Here is a 20334-nt window from a genome sequence, read left to right as displayed (position 1 = left end):
CAGAAAAACACCAAAAATATCAATCCATATGTACACTGCAGTAAAACAGCAAGGGTTAGGAGGTAGGAGAACAGTCAATGCTGAATCTGAATCTTATTCCCCAGAGATTTAGATGTGGATAATCCTATATAGACAAAGCCTGTGCCACATACTTCCTTTGAATCTCCTGCAGCTTACACTAGAGGGTTGGTAATACAGTGGGTATTAAAAATATTTTTTAAATAGAAATAAAACTCAACATGAAGAAGGTCTCTTTAATTTGACCTGAATTTTGAAAACTCCCCCATCTCACTGGTAATACTGACCAAAAGAATTCAGGAATTTTCTCATAAGTCATGTCTGCAAAATTTTTTCATCTGTAATAAGCCTCACTCATAATTCTTTTAACTTCATTAACTCTCCCTTTCTTCACGTATTTTAACAGCTTTTGATACCACTAGTTAATTCTTGGAGTTGAACAACATTCTAGCCAAATGACATTTACATAACACAGATGATATATGCAATAATAATACTTACAATAACTACTACCATTCAAAAAGCACATATTTTAAGTGACAGATGCTGTCTAAGGCATTATATGTACATGACTCCAATTAATCCTTATTTATTAAATAAAATTAAATTAAATTAAAGTTAATAAATTAAATCCTTAATTTATTGCATGAAATAAATTAAGATTAAAACCAACTGACAGAGGAAGAAATGACTGATAGTCCAGGAAACAACTTGACCACAATCACACAAATAGAAAAATAACAGTTCCAGGATTTGAACTCAGGACCGTTTTAACACAATTTTTGTTTGTTTGTTTGTTTTGGTTTATTTTTCAAACTAACCATGAAATGAAGCTTGATTTTGTGAAATACAAAATAAAAATTTTTATACAAAAATAATGAGTTCCTAACATCAATATATAGATAAGTGTGGTGAAGAGTCTGAAAGAAGTTATATGTTGAGTTAAATACAGCTGTTTCCTATCTACTAGTATAACATTTTAATTAAAAGCAATGGAAGCAGTAATAATTATAAACCACAGGAAAGACATAATCCTATTAAGAGTTATCAGTAGTATAATTGGCTCCAGGATATCTGTGAACACCCACATTATTGATGTTTGAGGCCAAAAAATACCTCTGTCTTAACATGGAGGATTAAGAGCAAATGAAGTCCAGAAGGCAAACACGTCACATTTGAATATCAAAATCCTGATTACAGATAAATTTATAACCTTAGAATGCCTTATTAAATATTTTTTAATTAAGGCAGGATATGAATGACACAGAACTTTCCTTACAGTTTTAAGGACTGAAGATTTCTTCCTCCTATATATCATTGTGTCCATTTAGCTAAGAGGCAGAAAAGCAAATTGGCCAATTCTACTTTTCAATCTCTTTGGCCACACTGAAGCCTAGACTATATCAAATCTCTTACAGTTCCTTTGTCACATTATTTCATGACGATTTTTTTTTAGTCTCATTGTCTTCAATTTTAGTGTTTCTAATTTTCTGACTTAACTTTATGCTAATTACTAGAATTCACCCACAGTGACCACACATGTTTACCTTATTGGAAGGTCTATTTTTCAGCTCTTGTGTTGTTGCTTGTTTATATACAGAGTTTGGTAAAATGCTGTATTCCAACAGTTTAGGAAAGATATGATTGCTTAATGATCATCCAGTTATCTCAGCATTCTGACTAGAGATCTTCTTGGTATTCTTACTAATTCCTTACTGTAAATGTAGAGCTTTCCAAAACTGGGTTTTCCTTCTAGAATGTAAGAAAGGAGACTATTGAATTTTAGCACATTTTAACAATTAAGCAATCAGTCAACACTATCTGCTATGATTAAGATTAAGCAGATCCAATCTAAAAATCTCCCTAGTGATAGATTCATCATTAGTCATTAATCTCACAGTTTTTAATTAAACCACTGAAACTAGCCATCTACTTCACATGTAGGAGGTAAAATTCTTTTTAAAACTGTAATGGAATACATACATAACCATCCTTAACTACAGGAATGTGTAGTACCTTAAAACTACAAGGAGCTATCATTGGAATAACTCTCCAAATTTGGAGTAACTTTCCAAATCACATAATCAGACACATTTCTACCACCCAGCTAAATTCGTTAGAAAGGAGAAATATTTTAAAATAAAATTAAGTACTGTCCACGGGACAGCTTAAAATAAGGAGAACAAGCACATTTTTAACAACTCAAACTCACAAAACAAATTAAAAAAAAAAATTTTTTTAATGCTTTAAAAGCCTTGGCAAGTCAAGATAGCATTCCCAGAGATTTGTGGTGCCCAATCAATAAAAGGAAGGAGACAAAAATGGATGCAGTAAAAAACATTTAAGTTTAAATAAATAAATAAATAACCCATAACTTCTGCAAAGTTGAATCCTTATTCTCTCCTTTGGATCTATGCACCTCCTCCCTCCCCAGGGGCAAAAGTAGTTATGATAAAGGGCATTCTGAAATATCTTTTGCCATCTCTACCAATTCATAAGCCTGTTTTTAAAATTCTCCTGAAAATTTACTTTCTCCAAGTTGTTTCCATTATACTGCCATTTCCCAAAGCCATCGTTTTATTATCTTATTTTCTTTATTAACAAACACAGAAAATTCTAGATTATCTTCTCAAATGAATAGAAGTCACAGTATCGGTAATTCAGAAACCATTTCTACTTAACTCTAAAAGCATTATGATTTTGTGGACATTGGACTAAAATCATTTTTTTATTCAACATAAATTTGAAATGAGTTTATAACTCCTTATGAATCATTAACTGATAATTCTAAGAATAGACCTTGATTTGGGATTATGGAAACAGTAAAGGGGTGGACAGCAATTTAGTTCAGCTATAAATACTTACCAAAATTACTAATATCCAAAGAATTAATTAAAAGCTCACTGTACCTGCATACATTTTCACTCTGCTATACTTTTACAGTAAATTCTCAATTACCCATGTCAGTGGAGGGGAACAAGACATTGAACAAAAGTGAACTCTTCCAAAATCATTCTTACTTGCTTTTAAAAGTGCAGATATTGACAACAGACCAGTTGTCAGTTCAAACTAAATGAATTATTGTGAAGGTATTGCTGAGGTCAGGGAACGTGATCAATGTCTGATATTCACCTTTCTTAAAACCTTCGCAGGAGAATTTGTATTCAAAAGTCAGTCTTGACAAAATTTAGCTAAATCCAAAAAGTAAGCCCACAAAGCAAAATATCTTTTTAAAGTATATAGCTACCATTAATGAACTTTAAAATAGTAGTTATTTCACAGGCAGTGATTTTCCTAAGATATTTGTTCTATATTTTTATTTTTTAACATGTTTTGTCCTTTTCCTAACAAGATGTGAAGTTGTGACATTTATTTACTAATTTTACATCTTGTCTATGTTTATATCTTGTCTATTTTATATCTTGTTTATTATCTTGTCTATGATTATTTTCCTTACTTAGCAGATTATGCAGATGTGACACAGAGAAGCTAGGTAACCTAAACAACGTCACCTATCTAAAAAGGGGTAGACATAGACCTCAACCACAGGCAGTTTGCTCCAGATCCCAGGCCCTGAACCACATTAATAGGTCTGGAGAAATGTCTGACTTCTCATACATCTGCTACCATTACTACAATTACAATAATTTTTTAGTATATGAGCTAGATTCTATTGCCTAGTATCTATTACCTACTAATGCATCCTTGCTATGCCTATCTTCCGGCCCAGGGATATTTCAGTTTTGGAGTCTGGTGACCTTCTGACTGTTTTTTATGCTCCCAACCCTTCAAACCCTGATGCACTATTGGATTGAGGCTAGAAATATGGAGTGAGCACACAAAACAACTTTGTAAGCCTCAGTAACTTTTTTCCCCAGAAACAAAAATATTTCTTGGCTGCTTCACTGAAACCTGAGGTTCTATAGGTAGCTTAAGGAGAAAATTTAGTCACTATTATAGCGGGTTGTCACCATCACCTTCTGTTCTTTTCACATTCATCAACTGAACACTTACTGTTTTACACTGATAATTTTTTTTAAAGATTACGTGCTTCTCCACATATTTGAGACAAGGCAATGGTCACAAGCAGATCAATCTCTAGACAATGATTTTAAAGAATTCATTCAAAAAAGGCAAATCCAATGTATACATTCAAATTTGATAGAAAATTGAACCTTCATAATTCATTTTGACTCTTCCAAAAAAAAAAAAAATGAGCTTTGGTGAGTCAATAGGATCACCTGAGACATCTATGCTTGGATGTATCCCTCTAGATTTAATGTATTTTTCCTCACTGCATTATATTTTAATGATTAATTTCACACCCTTTCATGGTACTCTAGCTCCTGAATCGTGCATATTACTTTGAGGGAAAGGAAAATTCCCATGCATGATGAAAGATGTTACTGATTAAAGTGTGGTGCATATATGAACTACATAAAAGCTGAAAAAGCTTGAATGCCACTATTCTATATCAAGTAATATTGGGCCAACTAAGCTTAGATTAAGGGGAGTAAATGTGAGGGCCTGACCTTCTTAAATGGTCTTAGTTGAAACAATTCATGAAATTAAGCTGGTCGTTAATGTTTCACTGGCATCTTTTTCCTTAGTGTAATATGGTTATGAACTGATTTCATGGACAACTGCGAAATAGATAAATTCAAAAGCCAAAAGCCATCTGCCCTCTGACATTCTTATCTCTGAAATCAGTACATCACTACTACCTAATACTGTCAGAAACGTACTATTTGACTTAGCTTCAAAAGGGGGGGGCGGGGCAGAGGGGGCATTTGGTGAAGTCAAAGTAACAAGGACCAAAAAGGACAATGACATAAATCAAGTATGTTTTACCCTGTGCATGAATAAACATTGCGTTAAATATATCATATTGATCAATATAAAAAAGTAAACTATCCACAAGAGAAACTACAAGTAAATTAAGTAGACATGTCCACATAATATACTTTGGCTCTTATTACCACAGTGGATTTTTCAACCCAAGGTATGGAATCTGGAGAAAACACTACTATCATCCCCCAAACAGAACACAAAGTTCCTTCAATCACTGACAGAGAGAACACAGAGGCAACACAATGGCAAGAAGCAGCTCTTCTGCAAACAGGTGGTTTTAAAATTTTACTTAAGCCACTGAAAGGACTGAGGAAAGGAAAATTTTTTCATTCTAAGGAAAACATAGGCGTGCACATACACACGTTTTACCAGCGTAGGAGACTCAAATTTTAAAAAGCCCCAAACAAAACACAACAAAAAACTACAAAGCAGTTTATTTTAGCTCAAAAGTGCTGACACTGGGGTAGTACGTCTAAAATCACTGTTTGTTATTATATCTGTCTCATCGCATACATAAAGGTCTTAGGGAGAAGTCAAAGGAAATGGTCATGTATTTCAGGGAGAACTTTATTCACAGGAAGAAAGATGACATTTTTACAGAAAGAGTGCAAGAGAGAATCAAAAACTGTTGACGAGAGGAAAATACAGTTTATTTTGTATTTCTGAAGGCACTGTATTTTTCATATTTTCAATACCTTATCCCATTCTTCTCTATGTTATTTTCATAAGCAATACTAAGGCTAGCAGGGGCTGCTATAGCTGACACACAGATCTTTATTTCTATACTTTGCAAATATGCATTATTCCGCGACTGGAGGTGGGGCAGCAGACTGGAGGTGTCCGGAAACGCGGACGCTTACAGGGGCAAAGGGGAAGGTGCGGGATAGACTGCGTGAGAAATGAGCGCTCCTTTGAGAAAATCCATCTCTCTCGAACACTCGTGGTTCTTCAGTCACTGCCACTCAAAGACTTCTTTAACCCCCACTCCGAAGTAAACAGCCAGGTCCCAAGCCAAAGAACACCCCTACCGTCGCGGGCCCCCCACTTCCCTCCCTGCCAGCCCACACGGGTCTCTGGCTCCTCGCTCCTCCGCCTCCCGCGAAGGCAAAGTTTCCCGCCTCTCCCACTTTCCCCGGCCCTGCGGTGGCCGCGGCGGCCTTCTGGGCACCCGCCAGCTGCGTCCCCCTCCCTCCCTAGACGAGCCCGCGCGCAGTCGGTACCTCGATGTCCACCACGTCCTTGCTTAGCACAGAGGCCATGGCGTTGCCCACAGCCTGGAGTCTCCTACAGACGAATCCACCCCGCGTCCTCAGGCTCCAGCCGGAGAGCAAAGCAACAGCTTGCCCGAGCGCCTGTGGAAATGGAAAACAGAAGGCAGTCGGCGCGGGGGCGGGGCGGGCGCCGGGCGGTGACGCCCCCGGGGCGGGGCTGCGCGCTCGGCCCCGCGGTTCCCCGCGCGCCGCACCGTGGGCCGAGTGGCGGGAAGGAGCCCGCCCCCTGTTTCCCGCCTCCGCCCCACAGCCTAGCAGCTTGTTTTCCTTCTGTTCTCGGAAAGAAGGGAGGGAGAGAGCGGTAGCTCTGGGGACTGGCCTTTGCTCTGTAAACTGTTAAAGGCTACGTAGGGGCAAGATGTGATTCAAGGTAAAAACGGTCGGCGCTCTAAGTAACTAATTACTCCTTTTCTCTCCTTCCGCAGGAGCCCTGCAAGGTGCAGAAACATTGTCTCATGGGCAGCTGCATCCTCAGAATTCCTCAGGGATAAGATAGTAGTAAATGTTCCTCAGGCCATCCAACAAATAGGCGGGAGCAGGCAAGGTCAGTGATCTTCTGAGAATTGACAATCCCTGGGGGCAGGGGCGAAGAGAAAGGGGGCCCGGGATGAAAGTGAGCAAAAATTTCTACAGACAGAAGCTGCAAGTAGCAAGTCCTGTAGGTGGTACAAAATCAAGGTTGTGTTTTTGCAGTGCAGTACGTTCTAATGTCTATTTTAAAAAATTGTTCTAAAATGTGAAGCTCTTTTGAAGAATTGTTCTTTATGTTTTGTTCTAGAGCTTGCTGGGGAGAGGGGAACGACTTCATTTAGAGACAGTCTCAATCCAGAAAATATTCTCCTCATCTTTGAGTGTATCTGTACTCCAGGCATCCCTCCTTTCTCCCTCCATCGTCCTCTCTTCTCCCGTAACTCGTCCTGCTTACTTCTATTAAGGCTTTTATCACACTTCTTAGTCCTCTTGGCTAGATAGTGAGCACCTTGGATTCTAGTATTTCCTCTTTATCATTATTCTTTCAACAAATATTTATTAAACATTTTCATTCATTCAACAGATATTTAGTAAACATTTTCAGTTACCAAACACTGTGTTAGGTGCTCTGCCCATAGGCTTCAAGAAGACACATCAGTCTCATGGAAATTTTACTCAGAGTAAGGAAGTGAGCAAACTAATAGGAGACTGAGATGCCAGCTTGGAAGATTAGAGGACTAGAACAGAATGACTGGGGTGTGAGTGTTCACCATCTTGAGTGGTTGGGAAGACTACTTTAAACAAACCATCAGATTACCGTCCAGAACCTGGATAGAGGCTGGATACATTTTTCTTAAATCTAATAGTATATTAAGAGAAAGTAGAAAGTTACATAGAAACCTTGGACTATTCTTTTTTTTTTTTTTTTTTTTTTTTTGCGGTACTCGGGCCTCTCACCGCTGCAGCCCCCACCTCCGTGGAGCACAGGCTCCGGACGCGCAGGCCCAGCGGCCATGGCCCACGGGCCCAGCAGCTCCGCGGCATGTGGGATCCTCCCGGACCGGGGCACAAACCCGCGTGCCCCGCATCAGCAGGCGGACTCCCAACCACTGCGCCACCAGGGAAGCCCACCCTGAACTATTCTTGACTCCCCTTTTCTCCCACATTTAATGCATCCCAAGCTCTCAGGATTCAACCTCCTAAATACATCTTGGAACATTTCTTCATTTCTCTTTCTTCACTGCATCCACCAAGATCCAAGCTGCTGGTATTGCAGCTTCTACTCTTACCCCTCTTCCCTCCAGATTGAGCTTTAAAAAGTATCGATTGGCTCATCACACACACACACACACACACACACACACACACAGCATAAATCTTTCAGTGGTTCCCACTGTATTCAGAATAAAATACAAACCCATAGTGACCTCTGAATAACCTGCTCTTCCCCTCTTCTCCAACCTCACCTAGGGCTACTCTTGCCATGAGTCATTATGTTCCAGCCACAAAGTAATCTTCCCATTCTCCAACCACTTTTCTCCTTTTACACATGTCCTCCATTCTACTTGTATTTCAGGTTTCAGAGAAACCTTCCCTGACCTATCCCCACCACCAACAAAATTAGACCCACCCTGTCTCTGTTGTTCTCTTTCAGGACACCTTATTTTTGTCTCCATAGCCCTGTCAGATTTTATTTGCATATTTATTTGAGTGTGATTTGTTTAATATCTGTCTTCTATTTAGAATGTAAGCACCAGGAAGGGAGGGTCCACATCTGGCTTGGTAGCCTACTGAATATTAAGTGTCTAGACCGGGACTGAAACATGGGACCAGGAATACTAGGTGACTGAATGAACTCAGTAAATCCTAAAGTTAGTTTATGCAGTAAGTAATTCATTTTAGAAACTTTAGTTTTACTTTACAGTTTCACTTTACCATATATTCTTCTCAATGTTCCACTTATTCCTGGGAAGTAAAATCATAGTATCTATCAATGATTTTCTAGTTAAAATGTGTCACACTAACTACTTTTCTTTTCATGGAGTAAAATTCCAAAGTCTGATTTCCTTCATCGTCCATGGTGAGTTACGACCATACCTAACTCACCACCAAAGTCATCTATATCCTCTTTCTTGGAGATATTTTTTATATATGCATACATATATCATACATACATATACACATATTTAGAAGGATAGAAAGAGATATACACATGTGTGCATTTATCCACATATAATATGTATATAATATGATATATGTAATTTTAATATGTATGATTCCTTCTCCAGTTTAACCAGAAAGTTTCAATAGTCAATTTCCTGACCACCAGAGATATGGATTTATGTGTTGTTTTAGGTTGCACACTAATACAAATCTTATCAGTTAGCAATCCATACTTTAGTTGTCCAAGTTATCCTTAAGAGTTAGACACTATATTTCCATTTTGATTTTATGTGATTATTATTCTCCTAAACCACCATAGAGGATAAAAGCCCAAAATATGCTGTCTTTCCAAAGGTGAGAGCTTCTTCAGTGATACTCAATAATCAAATAGAAAATTTAAATGTTATTTTACCATCCTCTCAATCTCACCAAATAGATGTATCCTATTCTGAGATATTTAATTAAGGCATATAATCACATTGCTCACATGCCACACCTATACTCCATGATCAGTGATGGAATCTAGTAATATTTTAAATCCATTAAAATTCCACATTAAACACAGTTGTACCTGTAAATAATCCAAGCTGTTTAAAGCTTACTGCAAATGCATTCACACTACACTTTTTTAAAGTTGTAAGTTATGATGGCACTTGTCAAGCTGTCCCTCCATCTGGAAGCACAGCCAAATATCAGGTGTTCCACATTAATTGTTTGTAGGCTTTAGAGGGACAGCATATCAAATAGTGTACAGATTTACCAAAATGCATCTCAGCCTAATAATTTACATTACACAAATGAATATTATTACCATAATCAGAAGGAAGGCTTATGAGTCATCTTTCATTTCTGGAAAGTTATTCAGTACCATGATTTTGGAAACACAATAAAAATTTAGATTTCCATATGCTTTTATTTCCCCTCTTTAGTCTAGAATTAAGCAATTTTTAAAACATTCTTTGGAAGATGATTTTCTTCCAAAAAGTCAGAGCGTTTGATTTAGCATAAAACCTTTTTTCCCCCATCTGATTTTCTGAGGCCAGATTAACTCCTATCCAAACTGACAAAGAGGATAATGACTAAAAATCAATTGGGCTCAAATATATCAAGTATTCCTGCTCAAAAAGATAATAACGTATATATTTGTCCTATTTTATGGAATAAACATGGTATAATTTATTCAGCTGTGTATGCCATGTATCCTATATAAGCCTGCATGTGCACATGCATACACACGTGTGGGTGCTACATGTATGCATATATATTATGTAATGCCATAAAAATCACAGATAACAAAGAGAAAATATAAATTCCTGTCACAAATTTATTCAATGATTACTTAATGTTATTGTTTCAGGCCCTGAGATAGGCATTAGTGATACCTCAGTGTATAGTAAAGACAATGTCCTTGTCATCACAAAAATTAAGCCACTAGTTCAAAAACTCATACTGTCACATAGTGATTTTAAGTAAGTGATGAATGGGGTTATTATGAGAGTTAAATGACAAAATATGTGATAGTATTTTGTACATTGCAAAACACCATGCAGTGTTACACATTAAATGTTTAAAGGTATGTTCTCCAATGCTCATATTCCAGAAATACACCATTGGGGTATGGTTGACTATGAATGATTTGGGGTAAAATGCAGTGTGAGTTGGAGGTTTACAGACTTAGACGACTTAAACTAGGGGAAAAATATCCTCTGGAATGAATAGTCCCTGAATTTCTGTCATTACCTCGAGGCCTTTTTCTCAGGCTTGTTGCTTCTCTCTCACAATCAAAACTTACCATAATCCCAGCAGCTGGCAGTTAATAGCTGTCTCTTGGTTTTCTTGCTGAGATTTTACTCTTTCATAGTTTCAAGTGTGTTTATATTTGGGATTGAGACAGAACCTTACTGAAATTATTCAGTGTTTCTTTTGGTCAACTGCAGTGGATGTCTGATGTGCCTCACAGGTTCCCACACTTCCCTGCAAGTTAAGACTAAGGTACTCATTCTCACAGCTGCTGGGTGTGTTGGCAGAAGAGTGACTTTGCTGAGTCACTCTTCGGAAATTGCCCCTGGCTAAAGAGAGCTATTCACTTAAGGGTCATTCCTCTTCCTCAGGTAATGCACATCCAATAACTGATTGATGTGGGACCATAAAGGTTTGGCACTTGCCTAAATTCAAGATATCTTTGAGGGGCCATCCCAACTTCAGAGGTCCCTGGAGGGATCATCTGAGACATTTGTTGGAATTGCCAAGAGTTCAACTTCTCCCTCTGTCCATCCTGCTTCATTCTCCACTCCCACAGGTCCTCATCCAGATAGCAATTCCCAATAAATAAACTTCCTGCATGCACATTTCTATCTTAGGTCCACTTCCCAGGGGACCTAAGCTGCATTATCACCACTGTATATTATTTCACTGATAAAATATATTGCATGTAAAATGTACTTAATTATCCACGTGTCTGGACATAAAAAAAAAATGACTCATATAATAAAGTCTCATCATTTCTTTCAGTATTCTGAGATATTCCTATATTTGTTCATATATTTATTTATACCACAAATAACTATATGCCTAATACATACTAGGTATAGTAAATAACATTAGAGGTACCATGGTAAGCAAAAAAGAAATGAAGTCTCTGCTTATGCAGCTTGCAGATGAGTTAGAGAGATAAACATTTGTCAAGTAATCACACAAAAATATAGTACTTACTATGAATAACAATATCAAGGAAAATATAGAGAACTGTTATATCAGAAGGACTGGGAAATCAGTGAAGGACACCTTGAGTAAATAACCTTGCTGCTAATTTCTGAAGGACAGTAGAAGTTAAGAAGGCAAAAAAGAAGAGATCAACAACATTCCAGGCAAGGAAATAATCTCTGCAAAGACTCCAAGAACAGTGGTATCCTAATGGAAGGGAAAGAAGGCTCTGATATCTGGAGGTCAGGAATCTAGGTAGAAAGTGTCGCAGAGCGAGGCAGTAGAAACAAGAATGGACTGTGGTGTTTTAGTCTTAGTTTAAGATTTTGAATATTATCCTATAAGAAGTGAGAAGTAATGGAAGTTTTTTAAAGCAGTGGAATGACATGATCAAATATGTATTTTGAAGTATCACTCTGATTGCAGTGTATGTGTAATTGCATATTCATATACTCACTTGGGTAAATATGTGAAAATCAACCAAGGCAAGTGATTTCTGGGGATGGGCTCAGTCATTTCCTCCACATGTTAGCCTGGCTGATAGTCACCATGGTCATAGAAACCAAAATAGTGAGTTTCCTACCATATATTAATGCCATTGTCATTTATTATTTTCTAATAATTAAAAAGCAGATTTTTTTTCTTAATTTTTTAAACTTTTTCTTTTTTAAAATTAATTAATTTATTTTTTGGCTGTGTTGGGTCTTCATTGCTGTGCACAGGCATTCTCTAGTTGCAGTGAGTAGGGGCTGTTCTTTGTTGCGGTGCACGGGCTTCTCATTGCAGTGGCTTCTCTTGTTGTGGAGCACGAGCTCTAAGTGCACGGGCTTCAGTAGTTGTGGCTCACGGGCTTAGTTGCTCCATGGCATGTGGGATCTTCCCGGACCAGGAATCAAACCCGTGTCCCCTGCATAGCAGGTGGATTCTTAACCACTGCCCCACTAGGGAAGGCCCTCTATTTTCTTTTTAATTGAGTTGTAGTTGATTTATAATATTATATTAGTTTCAGATGTACAACACAGTGATTCAAAATTTTTAGAGACTATACTCCATTTGAAGTTATTATAAAATATTGGCTATATTCCATATGCTATATAATATATCTTTGTAGCTTATTTATTTTATACATACTAGTTTGTACTACTTAATCTTCTAACTCTATTTTTCCCCTCCACCTTTCTCTCTCCCCACTGGTAACTACTAGTTTGTTCTCTATATCTGTGAGTCTTTTTCTGTTTTGTTACATTGACTCTGCCCCAGGATCCAGCCCCACTCACCAGCAGGCAAGCACCAGCTTTGGGACACCACAGAACCCATAGCCAGTGATGTCAGGATCCAGCCCCACCCACCAGCAGGCCAACACTAGCTCTGGGAAATCTAACCCTGCAACCACCCACCCCAGAACCTGGTTCTGCTCACCAGTGAGCCAGCACTAGCCCTGGGAACCTGGCCCCCTCCCCGGGCTTCCACAACTTGGCCCCACCAAAGAGTGGCCATCAGCTTCCACACAAAGCAGGGCCCAGCAACCAACCAGACTGACAGCAGCCACCCACAGCCAACCACAACAGAAGTACCCATGCAGCCAACAGAGAGGGTACCCCTAGAACACATAGCTGTAGTGACCAGAGAGAAGGAAATGCTCTGCTGGGACTCAGAGAACATCTTCATAAAAGGCCACTTTTCCCAGGTCAGGAAGCATAACCAAGCTATCAGATACATAGAGATAAAAACAGCAACTTAGGAAAAATGAAGTGACAAAGGAACAAGATAAAACTTCAGAAGAACTAAGTGAAGTGGAGCTAGATAGGCAGTCTACCAGATAAAGAGTTCAACATAATGATTGTGAAAATGGTCAAAGATCTCAGAAGAAGAATGGATGAACAAAGTGAGAAGTCAGAGGTTTATAGCAAAGAGTTAGAAAATATAAAGAAGAACCAAACAGAGGTGAAGAATATAATAATTGAAATGAAAAATACGCTACAAGGAATCAACAGTAGATGAAATGATACAGAGGAATGGATCAGTGAGCTGGAGGACAAGAGTAGTGGAAATCACTGAAGCTGAACAAAAAAAAGAAAAAAGAATGAAAAGAAATAAGGACACTTTACAAGACCTCTAGGACAACATAAAACATAGAAATGTTCACCTTATAGTGGTGCCAGGAGAAGAGAGAGAGAGAAAGGGGCAGAGAACATATTTGAAGGTATAATAGCTGAAAACTTTCCTAGCCTGGGAATGTAAACAGACATCCAGGTCCAGGAAGCACAGAGAGTCCCAAACAAGATCAACCCAAAGAGGACCACACCAAAGTACATTGTAATTAAAATGGAAAGCAAAAATTAAAGACAGAGGCTAGATTATTAAAAAGCATCAAGGGAAAAGCAATGAGTTATGTACAAGGGAACTCTCAGAAGGCTATCAGCTGACTCTGCAGGCCAGAAGGAAGTGGCATGATATATTTAAAGTGATAAAGGGGAAAACCTACAACTAAGAATACTGTACCTGGCAAGGCTTTCTTTCAGATTTGATGGAGAAATCAAAAGTTTTACAGACAAGCAAAAGGAGAAAGAGTTCAGCACCAGCTTTACAAGAAACAGTAAAGAGGGGCTTCCCTGGTGGCACAGTGGTTGAGAGTCCGCCTGCCGATGCAGGGGACATGGGTTTGTGCCCCGGTCTGCGAAGATCCCACATGCTGCGGAGCGGCTGGGCCTGTGAGCCATGGCCGCTGAGCCTGAGCGTCTGGAGCCTGTGCTCTGCAACAGGAGAGGCCACGACAGTGAGAGGCCCACATACCGCAAAAAAAAAAAAGAAAGAAACAGTAAAGCGACTTCTCTAAGGGAAAAGGAAAAGGCCACAACTAGAAACATGAAAAGTACAAAAGGAAAAAGCTCATTAGTAAAGGCAAATATCTGGTAAAGGTAGTAAATCCACCACATACAAAGCTAGTACGAAGATTAAAAGACAAAAGTAATAAAATCATCTATATCTGCAATAGGAAGTTAAGGGATACACAAAACAAAAAGATGTAAAATATGATGTCAGAAACAGTAGTAGTGAGGGGGCGAGGAGTAAAAATGCAGGGTTGTTAAAATGTATTTAAAATGAAGAGATCAGCAACTTAAAACAATTATATATATATATATATATATATATATACACACACATATATATATATACCTGTAATACATACACACTGAGAAAAGAGAAATGAATTCAAACAACGTTAAAGATAGTAATCAAGACACAAGGGAAAAGAAAAAAATAAGAAGAAAGGAACAATAAAGAACTATAAAAACTACCCTCAAACAATTAGCAAAATGGCAATAAATACATACCTATCAATAATTACTTTAAATGTAAATAAACTGAATACTCCAATCAAAGACATAGAGGGGCTGAGTGGAGACCAAAAAAAAAACATGTAATATGCTGCCTACAAGGGACTCACTTCAGATCTAAAGACACATACAGACTAAAAATGAGAGGATGGGGAAAAAATATTCCATTCAAATGTAAATCAAAAGAAAGCTGGGGTAGCCATCCTTATATCAGACTAAATAGACTTTAAAATAAAGACTGTAATAGAGACAAAGAAGGACATTACATAATGATTAAGGAATCAATCCAAGAACATGTAACAATTTTGAACATATATGCACCGAACATAACAGCACCTAAATACATAAAGCAAATATTAACAGACATTAAGGGAGAAATTGACAGTAACACAATAATAGTAGGGGAATTTAACTCCCCACTTGCCTCAATGGACAGATCATCCATACAGAAAACCAATAAGGAAACACTGGCCTTAAATAACACATTAGAGCAGGTGAACTTAATAGATATATAGGTAACATTCCATCCAAAGCAGCATAATATGCATTCTTTTCAAGTGCACATGGAACATTCTCCAGGACAGAACGCAGGTTAGGCCACAATACAAGCCTCAGTAAATTTAAGAAAATTGACATCATATCAAGCATGTTTTCCAGCCACAATTCCATGAGACTTGAAATCAATGACAAGAAAAAAAACTGCAAAAAAAGATAAACACGTGGAAACTAAACAATATGCTACTGAAAGATTAATGGATTACTGAGGAAATCAAAGAAGAAATTTTAAAAAACCTGGAGGCAAATGAAAACAAAAACAAAACAATGGATAATCTATGGGATGCAGTAAAAGCACTTTTAAGAGGGAAGTTTATAGTGATACAAGCCTACCCAAGAAAATACAAAAAACCTCAAGTAAACAACCTAATCTTACACCTAAGGAACTAGAAGAACAAACAAAATCCAAAGATAGTAGAAGGAAAGAAATCATAAACATCAGAGCAGAAATAAAGGAAATAGGGACTAAAAATACAATAGAAAAGATCAGTGGAACTAAGCTGGTTCTTTAAAAAGGTAAACAATATTGATAAACCTTGAGCCAGACTCACCAAGAAAAAAGAGAGAGGCCCAAATCAATAAATCAGAAATGAAAAAGGAGAAGTTACAACAGACACCACAGAAATACAAAGGATCATAAGAAATTACTACAAACAATTATACTCCAATTTGAACAACCTAGAAGAAATGAACAAATTCCTAGAAATGTACCATCTTCCAATACTGAACAAGAAAGAAATAGGAAATACAAACAGAACAATTATGGTAATGAAATTGAATCAGTAATTTAAAAAACTTCCCCAAAACAAAAGTCCAGGGCCAGATGGCTTCACAGGTTAATTCTACCAAACACGTACAGAAGAGTTAACACCTATCCTTCTCAAATTATTCCAAAATATTACAGAGGAAGGGATACTTCTAAACTCATTCTGCAAGGCCAGCATTACTCTGATACCAAAACCAGACAAAAATATCACACACACACACAAAAATTACAGGTCAACATCACTGATGAACATAGATGCAAAAATCCTCAACAAAATATTAGCAAACCAAGTCCAACAATATGTTAAAAGGTTCTTACTCCATGATAAAGTGGGATTTATCCCAGGGATGCAAGGACGGTTCAGTATCTGCAGATCAATCAGTGTGATACACCACATTAACAAACTGAAGAATAAAAACTATACAGTCATTTCAATAGATGCAGAAAAAGCTTTTCACAAAATTAAATATCCATTTATGATAAAAAAAAAAACTTCACAAAGTCTGTGTAAAGGAAACATACCTTGGCATAATAAAGACCATATATGATAAGCTTACAGCTAATGTCATACCCTGCAGTGAAAAGCTGAAAGCATTTCCTCTAAGATCAAGAATATGACAGGGATGCCCAGTCTCACTACTTTTACTCAACATAACAGTGGAAGTCCTAGCCACAACACTCAAACAAGAGAAAGAAATAAAAATAGTCCAAATTGGAAAGGAAGAAGTAAGACTGTCACTGTGTGCGCATGAGATGATACCATAGAAAATTCTAAAGATGCCACCAAAAACCTACTAGAGCTCATCAGTGAATTTGGTACAGTTGCATGATATAAAATTAATAAGCAGAAATCTGTTGCATTTCTATACACTAAAAACAAACTATCAGAAAGAAAATTTAAGGAAACAGTCCTATTTATAATTGCTTCATAAAGAATAAAATGCCTAGGAATAAGTCTAACAAAGGAGGTAAAAGACCTGTACTCATTAAACTATAAGACACTGATGAAAGAAATTGTAGACAACACAAATAGATTGAAAGATATACTGTGTTCATGTGTTGAAAGAATTAACATTGTTAAAATATTTATACTACCCAAAACAATCTACAGATTCAGTGCAATCCCTATCAAAATACCAAAGGCATTTTTCACAGAGCTAGAACAAATAATTTTAAAATTTGTATGGAAACACTGAAGATTCCAAATAGCAAAAACAATCTTGAGAAAGATGAACAGAGCAAGAGTTATCACACTCCCTGACTTTAGACTATACTACAAAACTACAGTAATCAAAGCAGTATGGTAATGGCACAAAAACAAACACATAGATTAGTGGAACAGAATAGAGAGCCCGGAAATAACCCCACTCATTTATGGTCAGTTTATCTACAACAAAGGAGGGGAAAAGATATAATGGTGAAAATACAGTCTCTTCAATGCAATGTGCTGGGAAAACTGGGGAGCATATGTAAAAGAATGAAATTAGAACATTGTCTCACATCATAGACAAAAATAAAATCAAAATATATTAAAGACCTAAATGTAAGACAGGAAACCATAAAACTCCTAGAGGAAAACATAGGCAGAACATTCTTTGACATAAATCAATATTTTTTTCGATCTGTCTCCTAAGGCAAAGGAAACAAAAGCAAATATAAACACCTGGAACCTAATTAAACTTAAAAACTTTTGCACAGCTAGGGAAACTATCAACAAAATGAAAAGAAAACTTACTTACTGGGAGAAAATATTTGCAAATGATATGACTGATGAGGGGTTAATATCCAAAAAACATAAGCAGCTCATACAACTCAATATCAAACAAACAACTTGATTTTAAAATGGGCAGAAGGTCTGAATAGGCATTTTTTTTCAAAGAAGACATACAGATTGCCAACAGGCACATGAAAAGATGCTCAACATCACTAATAATCAAAGAAATGCAAATCAAAATCACAATGAGATATCACCTCACACCTGTCAGAATGGTTATCATCAAAATAACCACAAATAACATATGTTGGTGAGGATATGGAGAAAAGGGAAACCTTGTACAGCGTTGGTGGGAATGTAAATTGGTAGAGCCATTATGGAGTACAGTATGGAGGTTCCTCAAAAACTTAAAAATAGCACTACCATATGGTCCAACAATTCCACTTCTGGGTATATATCTGAAGAGAATGAAAACACAATGTCAAAAACATATATGTACCCCAAGGTTCACAGCAGCATTATTTACAGTAGCCAGGTATGGAAGTGGCCTAAGTGTCCATCATCATATGAATGAATAAAGAAGATGTGATATATATATACACAATGGAATACTACTGCTCAGCCATAAAAAAAGGAATGAAATTTTGCCATTTGCAGTAACATGGAGAGATTTGGAGGGCATTATGCTTAGTGAAATGTCAGACAGAGAAAAACAAATACTGTATGTTATCACTTATATATGGAATCAAAAAAATAAAACAGATCTCTATGGTTTTAATCAAAGTCTAGAAAGAAAAACCTAAACCCCAGAAGGAATTCTGTCTCTCAGTCAGTGACTACCTTCCTATTTTCCAAGATGAAACTATAAAGATCCATTTTTAATCTTCTGAATAATGAATGACAGGCTACTCTTGTTTCTTGGTTTGTTTTCATGATCACCACCTCCTCTATATTGTGAGGTCCTTCTTAGTATTGAGTGTGTTGTATCTTTTCATTCTCCATGCCTAACACAGTACCTAGTAATAGTACATACATAAATATGTTGGAATTAATATTATTACTCTCTCTAAACTTGACAGCATACAGAAAGCCTGAGAGGAAAAGATTTCTAGTAATAAATGAATAAATAAAGGGCATTAATGGGCCATTCACAAAAAAACAAAGAATGCAAGTGGATGATAAAGAAGTGAAATTGTATCAACCAAACTAGTAATCAAATGCCATTTAAATGATAATGAGATATGATTTTTCACCTATCAGACTGGCAAAGAAAATTTAAGGAGTGATCAAGGCATAGGAAAATTAATGGATTCATAAGACTCTATAATGAGTAAAATTTTCTTATGGTGTATAGTTACAGCAGTTTAGCAGTACATACCCAAATTTTAAACATGTTCATTATCTTTGTCCCAGCAACTTCATTTCTTATATTTTTATCTTAAAAAAAAGTTATGCTTCCATGCAAAATTTACCTAAAAATATGGTTCATTCCAATGTTGTTTATGCAAAAACAAAAAGGTAACAACATAAATGTCCTACAAAAGGTGACTGATTAATAACTGTATTGAATGGATACAGTTAAATCTTATGCAGTCTTTAGAACTGGGGTTGTAGAATTTTACCCACAGTGAAAGATACTGACAATATATCAAAGAACATATGAGATTATATGGTCTGAATATACATGGATAAGTAACAAACACATATTAGTTAATTATAGGAAAAAGTAAAAGTTATTTTAAAAACTCTATTGCATCATGAGCAAATACACAAGCACATATACCTTTTATAAATTTGTATATGTGCATGCAAGGAAGACCTTCCTTACTCCTACCATGGTGCTTGACACATGTTAGGCACTCTGTAATTTTCATATGAAGTATTTTATATGAAAAACTGAATACCAAAAGTGTTGATAATATTCTACAGTCAATTCTATGAAAATAATTATTCATATTGTATTTCTGGATGAACATTTTTTAAGAGTTATAGAAACTGGCACATAGAATTATTTTTTTTTTTTTAACATCTTTATTGGGGTATAATTGCTTTACAATGGTGTGTTAGTTTCTGCTTTATAACAAAGTGAATCAGTCATACATAAACATATGTTCCCATATGTCTTCCCTGTTGCGTCTCCCTCCCTCCCACCCTCCCCATCCCACCCCTCCAGGCTGTCACAAAGCACCGAGCCAATATCCCTGTGCCATGCGGCTGCTTCCCACTAGCTATCTACCTTACTGCGTTTGTTAGTGTGTATATGCCCATGACTCTCTCTCGCCCTGTCACAGCTCACCCTTCCCCCTCCCCATAACCTCAAGTCCGTTCTCTAAGAGGTCTGCGTCTTTATTCCTGCTTTACCCCTAGGTTCTTCATGACATTTTTTTCTTAAATTCCATATATATGTGTTAGCATACGGTATTTGTCTTTTTCTTTCTGACTTACTTCACTCTGTATGACAGACTCTAGGTCTATCCACCTCAT

General features: G+C 37.0%; 1 protein-coding gene across 1 annotated transcript in view; it reads right to left on the bottom strand.

The window, feature by feature from the left end:
- Positions 1 to 20334, bottom strand: part of DPYD (dihydropyrimidine dehydrogenase) — an 849503-nt gene that overhangs the window by 811646 nt on the left and 17523 nt on the right. Inside the window, exon 3 of the mRNA XM_030868763.3 lies at positions 6090 to 6221. Within this exon, the coding sequence (XP_030724623.1) occupies positions 6090 to 6128 (39 nt within the window). The 5' untranslated portion in view covers positions 6129 to 6221. The remainder of the gene's footprint in view (positions 1 to 6089; positions 6222 to 20334) is intronic.

The sequence above is a fragment of the Globicephala melas genome, chromosome 1 (assembly GCF_963455315.2).
Source record: "Globicephala melas chromosome 1, mGloMel1.2, whole genome shotgun sequence".
In the NCBI taxonomy this organism is placed as follows: Eukaryota; Metazoa; Chordata; class Mammalia; order Artiodactyla; family Delphinidae; genus Globicephala; species Globicephala melas.
The sequence above is the reverse complement of the archived record's forward strand: the minus strand, read 5'-3'. Positions and strand labels throughout refer to the sequence as shown.